Source organism: Plasmodium berghei (genome assembly GCF_900002375.2).
Source record: "Plasmodium berghei ANKA genome assembly, chromosome: 1".
Taxonomy (NCBI): Eukaryota; Apicomplexa; class Aconoidasida; order Haemosporida; family Plasmodiidae; genus Plasmodium; species Plasmodium berghei.
In genome coordinates this window covers 464,024-480,916 of record NC_036159.2, presented here as the reverse complement: position 1 = coordinate 480,916, position 16,893 = coordinate 464,024, and the positions used below count along the sequence as shown (strand labels likewise).

Below are 16,893 nucleotides of genomic sequence, written 5' to 3'. Positions count from 1 at the left end.
TTATTTTTTAATGGCTAAAATAAAGTAAATGCACAACATACAATAGGTATTTTGATAAAACATTATAGGGAAATGATGGAAAATAATTGAAATTTATTTGTGCAATCAAAATAGATTTAGGAATTTGGCCAAATAAGAATTTACACACATAATTTTAGGAAAGCGAGTAGTTTGAAATTTTCTTAGAAAAGTGTATAATAGCTAAATATGTATATAATTATATGTGTGTATTAAAGGCTATGGGTGTAATTTATAGACATCAAATTTTTGTGTATTAATTTTCTCCTTTTCGGCAACCTATATGAATTTTTTTTATTGTGATAATGTTTGAAAAAATGTAAAAAAAACTCCAAAATGTTCCCTTCTTTTTTTAGTGTAAAATTTGGGTTTTATACATTAATTAATTTTTTTTAATTAAGTAAAATATGAATAGTTAATAAAAAAATGAAAAAAATTAATAAAAAAAAAATATTTAATTATTTTCTATATATTTCAATTCTTCACTAGCTTTATAACCCCGCCTAGCTAAAATAGATGAAGAAAAAAATGCACACACATATTTATAATACAATATTATAATAATAATAGAATAAATAGCACCGAATTAAAAAAAATGGAAACTAGTGAATTAATAAGGTATACCATTAAATATACTATATAAAATTAATAGATTAATTCTCTTTTTTTAGTAACAGCATTTATAATTTACTATTATTATAAACTTATATATTTATTTTATTTTAATATATTTATACATAATTGTTTCTATAACATATAAAAAATATTTTCATTGAATTATTATGGTGCTAATATGAGTCATTATTATTACTATTACAATAAATATATTTGTGTGTGGATGATGTTACAAATATGGATACATATATAGTTTATATACGTGTATATACTTATAATATATAATTCATTATTTATTTTACTTCTTTTATTTTTCTCAATTTTTTATTTTTTTTTTGTTTATTCTCTCCTTTGCCTAAACATTATTCAATGCCACATAAATAAACATGACAAATACCGAAGTTATAGGAGAAATTAAATTTAATTTAAATGTTGTAAAATAAAAAAAAAAAAAAAAATTGCAATGTATAATTAAAATTGTTACCAATTAAACCGTGTATTGTTTATTTTTACAAATTAAAAATAATATAATCTAAACATTGTTTATACACATTACGTTATTGTACATATTTGAATGAACTCATAAATAAATAAATATATATATATATATATATATATATATATATATATATATTACGTTTTCTCATTTTGAAGAATGTCCATAATGCGTAACTCCAATTGCGACCAAAGCTTCAAGGAAGGAGATTTGGTGTGGTGTAAAAACACATCGTCCACAAATGACCAACTCAATATGATGTACAATTTATGTCGTGTAATTGACGTAAAATGTGATAATCAAATATTATTATCTAAATATAATGATTACAGTGATTATGTGTTTCTTGCTGACTCTGAAAATTTAAGTAAAGCGAATTATTTATTTTCATTGGATCAAAATGATATGATGAAATTAAGATATATTAATGAACCATCAGTGTTGTATCATTTAAAAGAAAGATTTAAGAACAATAAATATTATACAAAAATGGGACCATTATTAATTTTTATTAATCCTAAAATTAACAATAATATTAGCAATGAAGAAACAATTGAAAAATATAAATGTATAGATTGTATAGAAGATTTAAGCTTAAATGAATACCACGTTGTGCATAATGCCCTAAAAAATTTAAATGAGTTAAAAAGAAATCAGTCTATTATTATATCTGGAGAATCTGGGTCAGGGAAATCTGAAATAGCTAAAAACATCATAAATTTTATTGCTTACCAAGTAAAGGGTAGCCGACGACTTCCGACCAGGTTCCCTATGATAGACAAAAATGAAGTAATAGAAGAAAATGAAACTGATGCTTATGAGGGGAATGCAAACGATCAAGAAGAAGACAATATTCATAACGAAGAAAATACAACATATCAATTTAACATGCCTGAAATGCTCAAACACGTAAACGTAGTGATAGAAGCTTTTGGAAATGCTGTAACTGTAGATAACAACAATTCAAGTCGATTTTCTAAATTTTGTACAATACATATAGAAAATGAAGAAATAAAATCATTTCATATAAAGAAATTTTTATTAGATAAAGAAAGGTTAATAAATAGAAAGGCAAATGAAAATTCATTTAATATATTTTATTACATAATAAATGGATCAAGTGATAAATTTAAGAAGATGTATTTTTTAAAAAATATAGAAAATTATTCTATGTTAAATAATGAAAAGGGCTTTGAAAAATTTTCTGATTATTCAGGAAAAATTTTAGAATTATTAAAATCATTGAATTATATATTTGATGATGATAAAGAAATCGATTTTATTTTCTCAGTACTCTCTGCATTATTATTATTAGGAAATACAGAGATTGTAAAAGCATTCCGTAAAAAGTCTTTACTTATGGGAAAAAATTTATGTGGACAAAATATAAACTATGAAACCATATTAAGCGAATTAGAAAGTTCAGAAAATATTGGATTAGATGAAAATGTTAAAAATTTATTATTAGCATGCAGATTATTATGTTTTGATATAGAAACCTTTGTAAAATACTTTACAACTAATTATATACTTAATGATTCTATACTTATAAAGGTGCATAATGAAACTAAAATTCAAAAAAAATTAGAAAGTTTTATAAAAACATGCTACGAAGAATTATTTAATTGGATTATATATAAAATCAACGAAAAATGTACACAATTACAAAATATAAATGCAAATACCAATTACATAAATGTATTAGACATGGCATATTTTGAAAATTCGAAATGTAACTCATTAGAACAATTATTAATTAATACGACAAATGAAGAAATAATTAAAATTAAAAATATTTGTCTCTACAAACAAATAGTACTTTCATATAATGAGGATGGAATATTTTGTGAATACAATATGGAAAATATAGACAATGAGCCTTTATACGATTTATTGGTTGGTCCAACAGAAGGGTCCTTATTCTCACTTTTGGAAAATGTTTCCACAAAAACAATATATGACAAAAGTAATTTGCACGTGTCTATAATACGAAAACTTGGTCGTAATTCAAAATATATTAAAAAAGATGATATAACTAGAAATAAAAAAACATTTGTCATCGCGCACTCTTGTGGAGATATAATATACAATGCAGAAAATTTTGTTGAAAAAAATATAGACATATTAACAAACCGTTTTATTGATATGGTTAAACAATCAGAAAATGAATATATGCGACAATTTTGTATGTTTTATAATTATGACAATTCAGGAAATATTGTAGAAGAAAAAAGAAGATATAGTATACAATCTGCTCTTAAATTATTTAAAAGGCGATATGATACCAAAAACCAAATGGCTGTTAGTTTGTTAAGAAATAATTTGACAGAATTAGAAAAACTTCAACATACCACTTTTTGCCATTTTATTGTTTGCATGAAACCTAACGAAAGTAAAAGAGAATTATGTTCACTTGATGCTAACATAATATTGAAACAAGTTAGAAATTTTAGCATTGTTGAAGCTGCACAATTAAAGATAGGGTATTATCCTCACAAATTCACCTTAAACGAGTTCCTTTCCATTTTCGACATAAAAGCAAAAGCCATTGATGAAGAAAACGCGGAAGATAAAGTTGAGCAACATGAATATGTAGAAGAGAAATCAAATGAATGCCTCAAAGAAAAAGTTGAAGCTCTAATAAAATCATATCAAATAAGCAACTACGAATGGATGATAGGAAATAATATGGTTTTTATTAGTAATTATTGCTTAAGATTATTAATTATTAATATCTTTCCTAAATATGAACATTTTAATATTTCTTATGAACAACATATTGAACATATGAAAAAATCAGCACTGTATAATCTAAATGATGTATCTAATTTAGAATGTATAAAATTTGATGATGAATATATCGAAAAAGAAATTGATACTGTAAAAAATGATAAAGCTTGTTCTGGAGAAATTTTAAGAGACGATATTCAGTCAAATAAAAAAGACAATCCAAAAAAAGGAAATAAAAATAGGCTTAGTCAATTATATCAATTTTTTGGATTCAAAAAACCCAGCAAATCTGAAGAAAAGAAAAATTCTATTAAAATAATGATTGAAGAACAATTAGTTTTGAAAAAAGATGAAAAAAATACTAATCCCATTGACGATAAATTCGATGAAAATATAGATAAAAATTCTAATAAAAATAATTTTGAAATATTAGATATTGTAAATAAAAACAGAATCAAGATAAATGAATCCATAAAGCAATTCTTTAATCTTTATAATTGTTATAAGCCATATGCTATTTGTACTAAGGGATATGAAAATTTATGCTACGCCAGCTTTGCCAAGAGGCTAACCATGGGAAGTGAAATTTTTCAGGATGCCGAAATGGAAAAATACCAAGTCATCCAAGATCTCTTTGGTGAAAAAATTAGTGAACAAGAAGATGCAGCTAGCAAAGCGGTTAAAGAAATTGAAAAGGTTGAAGAAGTTGAAGTTATAAAGGATGATTCTGAGGGACATGCTGAGGAAATTGAAACGGCGAACGCCGAAACAATTGGAGAAGATATTTCTGAGGACATCGTACCTATGAATGAAGAATCTAATAAAAACCCAAAAAATAATGGGCAAAATAAAAAAAAAAAACGAAGAAGACGAAAAAGAAGAAGCACTTCAACCGTGAAGAACGAACCGATAGACAAAAAGGAAAAACTTCCTGTAGGGGGTATATCAAATGAAACCGAAGACAAAGAAGTTTCCGTAGAAACAGAGCCTGTAGTAGAAGTAGAATCGGTAGTAGAAGAAGAAAATGCAGCTGAAGTGGAATCAGTAAAAGAAATAAAGCCTGTAGTAGAAGTAGAAAATGAAGTTGAAGTAGAATCAGTAGAAGAAATAAAGCCTGTAGTAGAAGAAGAAAATGAAGTTGAAGTAGAATCAGTAAAAGAAATAAAGCCTGTAGTAGAAGAAGAAAATGAAGTTGAAGTAGAATCAGTAAAAGAAATAAAGCCTGTAGTAGAAGAAGAAAATGAAGTTGAAGTAGAATCAGTAAAAGAAATAAAGCCTGTAGTAGAAGTAGAAAATGAAGTTGAAGTAGAATCAGTAGAAGAAATAAAGCCTGTAGTAGAAGAAGAAAATGAAGTTGAAGTAGAATCAGTAAAAGAAATAAAGCCTGTAGTAGAAGAAGAAAATGAAGTTGAAGTAGAATCAGTAAAAGAAATAAAGCCTGTAGTAGAAGAAGAAAATGAAGTTGAAGTAGAATCAGTAAAAGAAATAAAGCCTGTAGTAGAAGTAGAAAATGAAGTTGAAGTAGAATCAGTAGAAGAAATAAAGCCTGTAGTAGAAGAAGAAAATGAAGTTGAAGTAGAATCAGTAAAAGAAATAAAGCCTGTAGTAGAAGTAGAATCAGTAGAAGAAATAAAGCCTGTAGTAGAAGTAGAATCAGTAGAAGAAATAAAGCCTGTAGTAGAAGAAGAAAATGAAGTTGAAGTAGAATCAGTAAAAGAAATAAAGCCTGTAGTAGAAGTAGAATCAGTAGAAGAAATAAAGCCTGTAGTAGAAGTAGAAAATGTAATTGAAGTAGAATCGGTAGTAGAAGAAGAAAATGCAGCTGAAGTGGAATCAGTAAAAGAAATAAAGCCTGTAGTAGAAGTAGAAAATACAGATGAAGTAGAATCAGTAGAAGAAGAAAAACAAACCGTTGAAGTAGAGGATGTAACCTATGAAATCAAAGAAGATGATGGTGAAATCAGCATGGAACAGAATGTGATGATACATGTAGAAGAAGTTGAAACAAAGGAAAATCTAAACGAAATAGAAATAAACGAGAATGAAGAAATTTCAATCGATGAAAATAAAAATTTAAATGTTATAAATTGTGAATTAAATGAAATGAGCGAAATAGAAGAATCTATAGAAAAAGAAAACACGAGTGGAAATAATTGTGATGATAATGAAAATAATAAAGAGACACAGAAAGATATAAATAATACATTAAATGAAGAAACTAAAGCTTCTGATGATGATGAAGGCAATATAAACCGTGCAACAAATTACTTTAAAATGATATTATCAATAGAAAAGGAAGATTTTAATAATATTATAAATTTTAATAATTATGAAAATGGGAAACTCAAACAATATATATCTTGTTATAGTAATTTAAATGATGTAAGCTTTGAAGAATATTTTAAAAGTGTAAATTTATCTAATTACATAGATCACATAGGAGCCTTACATAAATATGGACCAGAAATTACGAAATCTATAAATAAAGATATGTTATTAAGTAATTTAAATGATTTATTTGTATATAAATCTAAAGAAAAGGAAAGTTTTATGACAATATTAAAAAATATGGCTACAGTTATGGAAAATGTTCATGGAAAAAAATGGAACATATTAATGACCGGATCAGATTACTATTTTAAATCATATTTATATAATGAGGATAAAGTTATTTATATTAATAATAATAACGATTTTAGTGAAAAAATAATTTATAATTATGAAGAGGATAAATATGACAATAAAATTAAGAATAATGGCATCAATGAAACAGGGGAAAAGAAAAGACATAGTTTGAGTTACACACCAATAGTTGAATACTTATCTTTATCAGGTGTAAATAAAAATGTGCATGAAATATGTATATCTAATAATTTAGATAAAAAATATTTTAATGAGAAATATGAAATATTATGTTTTAGATCCAAAACTATTAGTAAATTAGAATATATGAATGCTAAATCATTTTATACATCTATTAATTACAAAAAGGTAAAGACAAGATGTTTAACATTAACACATATAGATTTCACATATATGGAAGATCAAATGAAAAATAACTTTAAGCAACATGTTATCAATGAATTTATAAATAATCCCAATATAAATATGGATGATTTATCTGACAGTTTACTGAAATTAGCTACTTATTTCTATCCTAGCAATAAAGGTACATGGTGTGTATTCATATCAAAAAGACGATCTTTTACTGGATCCATTAATATTGTTAAAAATAGATATTTAAGAATGACTGTTAAAAATAAAAACAGAAAATATAACATTGTCATATTCGAGACTCCTGTATGAAAAATACCCGCATCTATCTTCATCAATTTTCATGTTTCCCTTTTTGATTTTTTTTTCATTTTTCCATTTATCCGTCACTCGTGGAATGATTTTTTCCTAATTTTTTGTTCGTAAAATGTGAAAATAAAAATAATTAAAAAAAATTAAAAAGCTAAGTGTGTTGAAAAGTTTTTAAACTTATAAAATTATTAAACGAATGTTAAATTGATGATACAATAATATTCTTCTAGTTGTAAACAATATAAAAAAATTAAAGACAAAAACGAGTAAACGACCAAATAAAAAACAAACAAAATAACAAATAACAAATCCACCAAATAAAACCAAACGAGTAAATAAAGAAAAAAGAACAAAAATATACAAACATTGCAAATAAATAGTTAATATTATGATTATATTCTTTTATTTTATCATTCATCTTTCGATTCTACTTTATTTCTATAATCGAAAATGGTTCCATCATCCGCGACTAAGCATTCACCAGCCATTCTAGCTCTCATTTCAATTGCCAATTTTTTACTTAAATCATATCCATATGTGCTTATTCCAAAATTTTTGGTTTTTTTACAACCATTTGAACTTTTCCATTCAGCTCTCCATGCTTGTACTACTCCATTGGTTCTAATAACATAAACACCAGATGGAATTGATCCAGCTTTATCTGATTTGTTATATGGACTTAAATCATCTTTTTGAGAATTTTTTGCAAACATATCTTCTTCTGATTCTTTATTATTATTACTATTAACATAGTTAGAATCATTTTCCATATTATAATCATTTATGTTCATATCTTTTATTGATATTTCTTTATTTTCATTATCATTTCTTTGTAAAAGTAAATGTGAACCCATATTTTGTTCTGTCATTTTAGTTACATCAAAATTATTATCTTCTATATTATGATCATTATTACATATTTTCGGTATTGTATCATTGTTTAGACAATTTCCATCATAATTGTCGTTTTCTATATTTATTATACCATTTTCTTTGTTATCATTCATCTCTAAATTATTATTTTTAAAATGGTTGATATCACTATTTTCTTCATTGCAATCAATATGATATTCTTCATTATGTTTTGATCCTTGACTATTTATAATATTATCAATAAGATGCTCCTTTATTACATCAGTACTAATGCTACGATTCACTTGGTTAATTATTTTTTTTTTTTCATTCTCATTTTTATTCAAATTCTGTACACAACGATTTTCATCTTCTTTTTTATTATCTTCATTATCATCATGATTATTTTCATTTTCAAAACCATGCTCACTATTATAATCGAAGCTAATATTTTTAGAACCATTTCGCGTATTACATCTATTACCTATCCCCATATTATTGATATCTATATAATTATTTTTTTTAACAATAATATTTTCATCATTATTATTACCTTCTAAATCTTTATCATCATTCATTTCTTTTTCTTTTTTTGTGTAATCAATACCAGACTCATTTTTTTCAAAATTCAAATGTTCTTCATTTAAATTATCATTTTTTTTAGAAATTAATATTTCTGAATTACTATTTTCAATTTGTTGTATATTATTAATTCCAGAAACATAATCCTTTTTAGTATTTTTTTTATACAAATTTTCAAATTTTTTTCGCGCTGCTATTGCTAAACTTCTAGCTCTTTCTTCACCAAACTTATTAATAGAAAAATATCTTTTTTCTTGTTTTCCATTTGAATACCAATTAGCACAAAAAGCTTTTTTAGAATCTTGATAAAACACTCCTTGAGGTAATATAACAGAATTATCAATTATATTATGATCACATCCTTTTTTTGTATTTGATTTAGCATATGTGATAGTGTTATTTCCATCATTATATTTATTATTTTGATATTTTATTTGTCCATTATTATTATTAAAGTTATTATCTTTTGTATATCCTTTTTTTCCTGAATTTAATAAATTACTATTTTTATTATCTAATTCAGTTTCTTCATATTCATATAATTTATTTGAGCAATTTTTAACGTCATCTATTTCACAACCATTTCCACTATCATATGCATTATAAAATGATCTTTGTCCAGAAATATTTATATCTAAATTATTATAATCAGCATATCTTTCTCCCAGCCAATTGTTATTATTTTTATTATTAAAATTATTTTTTTTTGTAAAATGTCCACTTCTAGTATTTACTCCTGATTTATATTCATCTTTATCATATCTTATTTTAGAATCACAATTTTGAGATTCTTGATTACTCCATATTTCATCATCTATATTATTATTTTTTTTTTTATCATCAGAATTATTTTTTTCATTTGGATTATTATGATTATCTATATCATTAAAATTATTTTCATCAAATCCAGCATTTTCATTATTATTTTTTTCTTCTACATCTTTTGAACTGTTTCTTGTTTTTATTCTATCATTATTATTATTTTCTATATCCTGAATTCCACTTTTTTTATTATTAACTACTGTAAGTTTTGTTCCATTCTTTTCTCCTGAATTTGTATTATTTTTAGATGTACTAGAATTACCTTTTCCGTTATTTCCTTCTAAATTTTTGATTCGATTTTCAAAAGAAAATCTAGCTTTTGTTGCTAATTCTTTAGCTTCGTCCCAACCATAATATTTAATTTTAAATCGACGTTTTATTTGTTTGCCTTCTTCATACCAACTTCCTATCCATGCTTTTTGAAATTTATCAAAATAAACTCCTCTTTGGGGTTTTAATTCAGCAACTGTATATTTAAGTTCATAATTTTCACCAATGTCTACATAACATCCACCATTTTGTTTATCTTTTCCATTGCCTCTTTTAGATCCATTTCCTTTTGTGTTTCCACTATTCTTATTCGAACTTGCATTGTCCGCTGAGTTTTTATTTTTTTCTAATCCTATAAAAAGTAAAATAATAAAATATAACGCTTGTTTATTTTCAATAATATTTAGCATTCAACATTTTTTATTTACCTTTTGTCCTTTGTCCACGTCCATAACTTACAAATAAACCGTTCATAGATATATTTCCATTTTTACCATTTTTATCTACTTTTATTCCGATTTTTTGATTATCTGTATTTCTGTGAGGTTCATTATTTTCTTTATGTTCCCCTTCATTCAAATTATTATAATTGTTTTTTTTTCCAAATTTATTTTTGTTTGATCTTAAAATATTTGTATTATTATTTCCACAAGATATATACATATTATTTTTATCATTACCATATAATTCTTTCATAAAATTTAAATTATCATAACTTGTTGTATTTCCTAATATATTATCACCATTATTATTATTAGAATTTAAAAATAAATTAGAAGAATTGTTACTTATAATTTTTCCCATCTTTTCATCATTTTTATTAATATTTAAACAATTATGCATATTATTTCGTCTATTATCGACAGAAACTAATAAAAATTTTCCAAGTTCATCTATATTTCCCATTTTCTCATTATTTGTATCTATAATCATATTTGAATAAGACAAATTTGATAAATATTCTTTTAAATCATTATTATCAATTATCTTAAAATAATCACTCTTATAGCATACACAATTCCCAGTACATAAACATGTACTATAAAGGTTATTATCAATTATATAACGATTATTACTATTTTTTTTTGCATTTTCCATATTAGATAAACAAGGCTTATATGATGCATAATTATATAATGATGATAAATCATTTTTTGTTTTATTTTCAGATTTATTATATTTAACATATTCATAAAACAAATTAGAATTATTTTCTTCGTTATTATTATTATTATTATTCCGATTTTCAATATTTAATTGCATCTGATTACCATACCTTTTAAATAATAAATCTTTATAAACAGTTTCTAAATTAATATCATTATTATTTTCTTCTTCTGATTTATTACCAAATCCTAACACATTTAAATTATCTGCTCTAATATTAGAATTTTCATAAATGTCCTGATCAGATTTATTATTATAATTTCTAACACATTCGCGTGATAATTCTTCTTTCATTTTTAAAAATAAGTTTTGAATTTCTCTAAAATTTATATTTTTATTATTTATGTTTACATCATTCGTATTCTGATTTACTTCCATAAAATTCAAATCAATATTATTATAAATAGATTCATAATCGTTTCCCATAATTTCTCCATTATTTTTATCACATAATTTTTGCAAATAATTCAACAAATCAGAATAAAATTTATTATTTATTTCCTTTGATTTATTTTTTTCTAAAATATGTTTCATAATATTTTGAAAATCCATAGAATCGTTATAATCATGCTCTTTATTGTTTAATCCATTTTTACACATATTTTCACATTTTAATAAACAACAACAGTTAGCATTTTTGTTGAAAAAATTGAAATTGTTCATATTTTCAATATTATTTTCTTTATAATCAGATTCTCCTTTTTTACTAAAATTATAATAATTTTTATTATAACATGAAGAGCAATTACTATAAAAATTATTTCCATTTCTATACTCTAAATAATTATTAGGAATTAATAAATCTCTATTTTTATTTTTCATAATATTTAACTTACTATTCAAATCAGATAAATTTAAAACCTCATTTACATTTTTAACATCATTATTCTGTCTAGAAATTTTAGACAATTCTTCCAAATTATATTCATCCAAATTACAATGCGATTTATTATCATTTTTTATATTTAAGAAAATATTATTAAAATAATGTTCATTTAAAATTATTGAAATTAATTTATTTAAAATATTAGAATTATTAGCTAAAATATTACCTATTTTATTAGCTATAATTCCTTTAAAAGTAGAATTTAAAGTTGTATTTTCATTCTCACAATTTAAATTATTTAGATATTTCAATTTGTTGCATATATTTAAAATTTGATTATAATTCATATTTTCATTATATTTACAATTCATACAATTATTTATGTTATCTTCGTTAAATATATTACATGTTTGTTTTTCATCAATTATCCTTTTAAAATTGTTATTCGAATTTACATTTAACAAATTTTTTAAATATGTGTCATATTCATTTGACTCTTTTTCTAACAATTCTGATTTTAAAAAATTTATAAATGATTCTTTATCTGATTTATTAAATTTAGAATTATTTGAAATCATATCATCACCTTTTTCTATTTCTTTTACATTTGTATTTTCATCTTGTGTATTTTCAACCTCGGGTTCTACATTTGATTCAACTTTTTCTAAATTTATATTATTAACAAAAATTTTATTTCCATAATTTCTTTCATTTTTCTTTGTTTGTTCTTCATATTTTATTATTAATTCTCGAAGCATTTGAATAACCTTTCCATTATTTTCAACAAATACATTATCTGAATCGATATTTTCAATACCAGCACATAATTCAGAAAACTCATTAAAAGGAGTAGAACTTACATTTTTTATTTTTAAATAATTTTCAACAAACTTTTTTATTTTATTAATATTATAGGAACTGTTATTTTCTGATGAATCTTTAGTGGTATTATTCATAAATTGTGATTTTATTTTTTCAGGAATTAAAGATAAAAATTTATTTATTACTTTTTCTTCTGTGTTATATAAAGCATATAAATTATTTGAAGTTTTGTCATCATTTTGCGAAGTTTGAAAAAACTGAGAATTTATTATACCATTATTTATATTTGTATATTTTGGAAATCCATTAAATGTTAAGTAATTTTCAGAATTAACTTTAGACATATTTTTATACATATAAAAAGAACGCATTCTTGAATTTTCTATATCCATTATTCTTATATTTTTTAATTTTAAAATCATATTATTAAATATAGAAACACTAATATTTGATACAATTCCTTCATTTCTTAATATTGGAGAAAAAATTATTGAATATTTTAATAAATTTCTACACAATATTATACTAATTATTTTATTTATATATCCTATTTTTATTTTTTTTATTATTTTTTCATTGGACATTTCCTTGTTTTGTGATATTTTTTTTATTCCATATTTTTTGTTAACATTATTATTTAATAGTAATTTACATTTATTATGATTATCAAATGTTAAAGAAGTATCTTTTTTTAAATTAATACAATTTTCTGAACTCATTTTTTCTTCGCATTTATTTTCTAAACTTTTAGAAATTATTTCATTATTTTTAATTAAAACATCATTAGAGGAAAATGTACTTTTATAAGATGCATCTATATCATCTGTTTCTAATTTATCAATTGTACTTGTTTTATCTTTATATATTTGTGTCTTATTATTAAAAAATAATTCATCTTTTTCATAAATCTTTATACACTTTTCACTATAATTATTAGTTATCTCTTTTTCTACTTCTCCAAATTGAATCATATCTTTTTTTTCTTTTACACCTTCCATTTTATTATTATCAATATCTTTATTATATGCATCACAATATTTATCCTTCTTTTCTTTGATTTCCTTAAAATTAGAACAAACAGAATCAACTTTTGTGGAATCGTAATTGTCTTCCCCATGTTCTATTTTTGTCTGATGTTCACAAAAATCACTAGCATCTTTATCACTATTTTCAATACAAGTCTGTTTGTTTAATGTAGTTCTGTCTGTATCTAATAAATTTGTATTTTCAGAATCATTTCTATTATTTAAATCTATAGATGCTATTTCAGTTTTTATTTGTTTATGAACATTTTTTTCATCTATTGAACTATGTCTTCTTTTTAAAATTCGAGCATTTGTTTTATTTTTTTCATTATTATTTATTAAACATTCTTCACCTTTTTCTTTTTCATCAACTTCCTTTACATTTTTAAAATCAGAAAAATGATTTTCTGAATTTTTATTTTTTTCTTTATTATTTTTTTTTATTTTGCATCTATTTAAATAAGGTAAAAATATTTTAGACACTGCACGAATAATTCTCCGATTATTATTCTTGTCATTTTTTGTTTTTTTTGTTTTTTCAGATTTATCATAAATTTGTTTATAAATATTTGAATAATAAATTATAGAATTCATATCAATTTCTGAAAATTCAATAGACATTATTTCTCTAAAATGATAAAAATACTCGTCATCATTTATATTATATATATACATATGATTTATATCTTTTAAATAATCAAGAATTTCAATTAAGCATTTTTTAATACTATATATTAATTGTTCTATATATTTATTAGAATCTAAATTGAATATTCCTAAAATTAATTCATTATGAATATATTTAAATAATTTATTGTTATTTATTATTGGAAATACATTATTATTCAATCTCATTTTTACATTACTATTTAAATGTTTTGTAGAAATATAGACAAGAATAGATGGTATTGAAATAATTGGTTTGTTTTCTATTTTTTTGCAAATTTTATTATTTTCAAATGTTTGACATGAACAACAACCATTCGTTTCTAAATCTGTTTTTCTAATTTCATTCATTATCATTTGTTGTAAATTATTTTCGTTTTCAATATTAGTGGAAATCGAATTGGAATTTTTTAAATAATTTTGAATTTTATTAACAATATTTTTTGTAATAACATTATCATTTTTTCTATTACAAATTTCAGAATTGTCATAATTTTTTATATTAATCTCTTTAATTATTTCAGATACTATATTATTATTATTATCATTGTTCGAAAAATTGGACGGTTGTATATTTTCAGAATATTCATTATAGTTTGTATTTTTTTGTGTTTTATCTTTAATATTATAATCTTGAAATATTTTATTAATATACATTTTTAATAATTTAGATGCATCATTCTGATTATAATTATTAAATTCATAATTTTCAAAATCTATTGTACAATTCATATCTTTACAAATATAACTATCATTATTATATGAACAATTAATACATGTGTTGTTAAATTTATTTGTTTGATTAGTAAAACTATCATTGTAGTTATCCATATATGTATTCATATTCTCGGTGCTCTTTAATTCTTTGTTTATTTCATTAATATAATTGTTATAATTATTTTCATTTATTAATGGTGTTTTTAAGAAATCCATCATATTATTACTTTTATTTTCATCTGAAAAAGATGCATTTTTTTCTGGGTTCTTTTCATTGTTTTGTAGAATACATGTGTTACAAAAGTCGTTTATATTTACAATTTTATTTTCATCTATTGTCGAATTAGATGCAAATGTATCCATACTTTTGTTTTGATATAAATTGTATGTTTCCTTTATTTGATCCACATCATGTTTATAATTTTCCAGTTTGAAATTTAATTTACAATTTTCCGATTTAGAATATTTATCCATTTTAGCATATAAATTATTTTTTTTAATAATTTGAAAAAAAAATTAATATATAAAATAGTAACAATTATCAATCATATATACACATATAGAAAAAACATTAAAAATATATTTATCCAAACTTTTAAATCGTGCAAATTAGTTACTATATATATTTAATATTATAAAACGGTTGAAAATGTACACTTTTTTTAAAATTACTTAAAAAAATTAATAAAACATATCTTCAAAAGATACACATGTTTCATATTCAAACAATAAACATAAAAAAAAACTTGTCTATGAATCGAAACTTTCTATATTTTGCATTTTATGTGCGCATTTATTTATACAAAAATGTTTTTTTTTCATTTACATCAAATTAAACAAATATAATATTCGATTAATTTACAATTATCGTATGTTTGTATCTATTATTCTCTTTTTTACTATAAATATAGTATAGCTCAAAATAAATGATATTTCCAAATAATATAAATATACATATACATATATATATTGTATGAATAATAAATGTTTAAATAAAATCTATAAAGGATAATTAAAATCTAAAACAACAATATATATGATCATATAAAAATAAATTGGATATGCATGTATTATTAAAAATTTATATTGATATTGGCAATATTTCTTAATAAATATGCACATATATCTACAACTATTTTAAAATCGTATTCTTCACAACTTTATGAAATGTATTATATAAATAATTATAGTGCTATATTTTTAGATAATATAAAACTATGGAAATTTAAACGTTTTTAATATAATTATCATTATTGTTATATATTTCCTTATTTTATATAAGGAAATAAATGAAACACAACATTATCAAATTGCTTATTAACATATATCAATATTTATTACATACTAATGTATGTATTAAAGAAAGTATATACTTGTTTAAAAACAAATGTTTTTCATACATTATATTGTTTATAATATTTTTCAAATCACAATAAAAAAGAAAATATATATTCGAATGAAATTTATGAAAATAACTAAATCCAACTAAGGCAACCATATACACACAATATGCAACAAGGGAATTGTTTTTCCAATTGAAATAGAAATATAGGAAAAATGTAAAAGACAATATATCAAATTTTCTTTAACCCCCGAATTTAATGTTCATACAAAATCGAAATATAATAAATACAGAATGAAAAATTATGTTAAAAAAATATTATAATATATTAAAATATAAAGTATAAAATTTAGGAAATATACATATATTTTTAAATACTTTATATTTTGTTAGTTATTATTTTCTTAAAAAACTATCAAAAAGAGTTGTACTAAGCAAATTATAAAAAGACGCAAAAAAATAATGAAAAATAAAATTAATAATAATAAAAATAACTGTAATATACACAAATATATGTATTACATTGTAATATATATTACTCAAAAAGGGAAATTAATAAATCCTCTTAAAAATATACATAAAATAATAAATGAAAAAAAAAAGTTAGCATACGATTATTACAATCTATTTAAAATAC

The 16,893-nt window shown here is 22.2% G+C and overlaps 2 protein-coding genes across 2 annotated transcripts; one reads left to right on the top strand and one right to left on the bottom strand.

The window, feature by feature from the left end:
- Positions 1–1,288: 1,288 nt before the first annotated feature.
- On the top strand, positions 1,289–7,165 carry PBANKA_0112200 (myosin E, putative; the record flags this gene model as incomplete). The annotated part of the gene is made up of 1 exon (XM_034564008.1): positions 1,289–7,165. The coding sequence occupies one exon, from the start codon at positions 1,289–1,291 to the stop codon at positions 7,163–7,165; it is 5,877 nt and encodes a 1,958-aa protein (XP_034419723.1).
- Positions 7,166–7,575: 410 nt separating this feature from the next.
- On the bottom strand, positions 7,576–15,388 carry PBANKA_0112100 (AP2 domain transcription factor, putative; the record flags this gene model as incomplete). Its single annotated transcript, XM_034563997.1, has 2 exons — positions 7,576–10,043; positions 10,120–15,388. 2 exons carry the CDS (start codon positions 15,386–15,388, stop codon positions 7,576–7,578), a joined length of 7,737 nt encoding a protein of 2,578 aa, XP_034419722.1.
- Between the last annotated feature and the right edge of the window lie 1,505 nt (positions 15,389–16,893).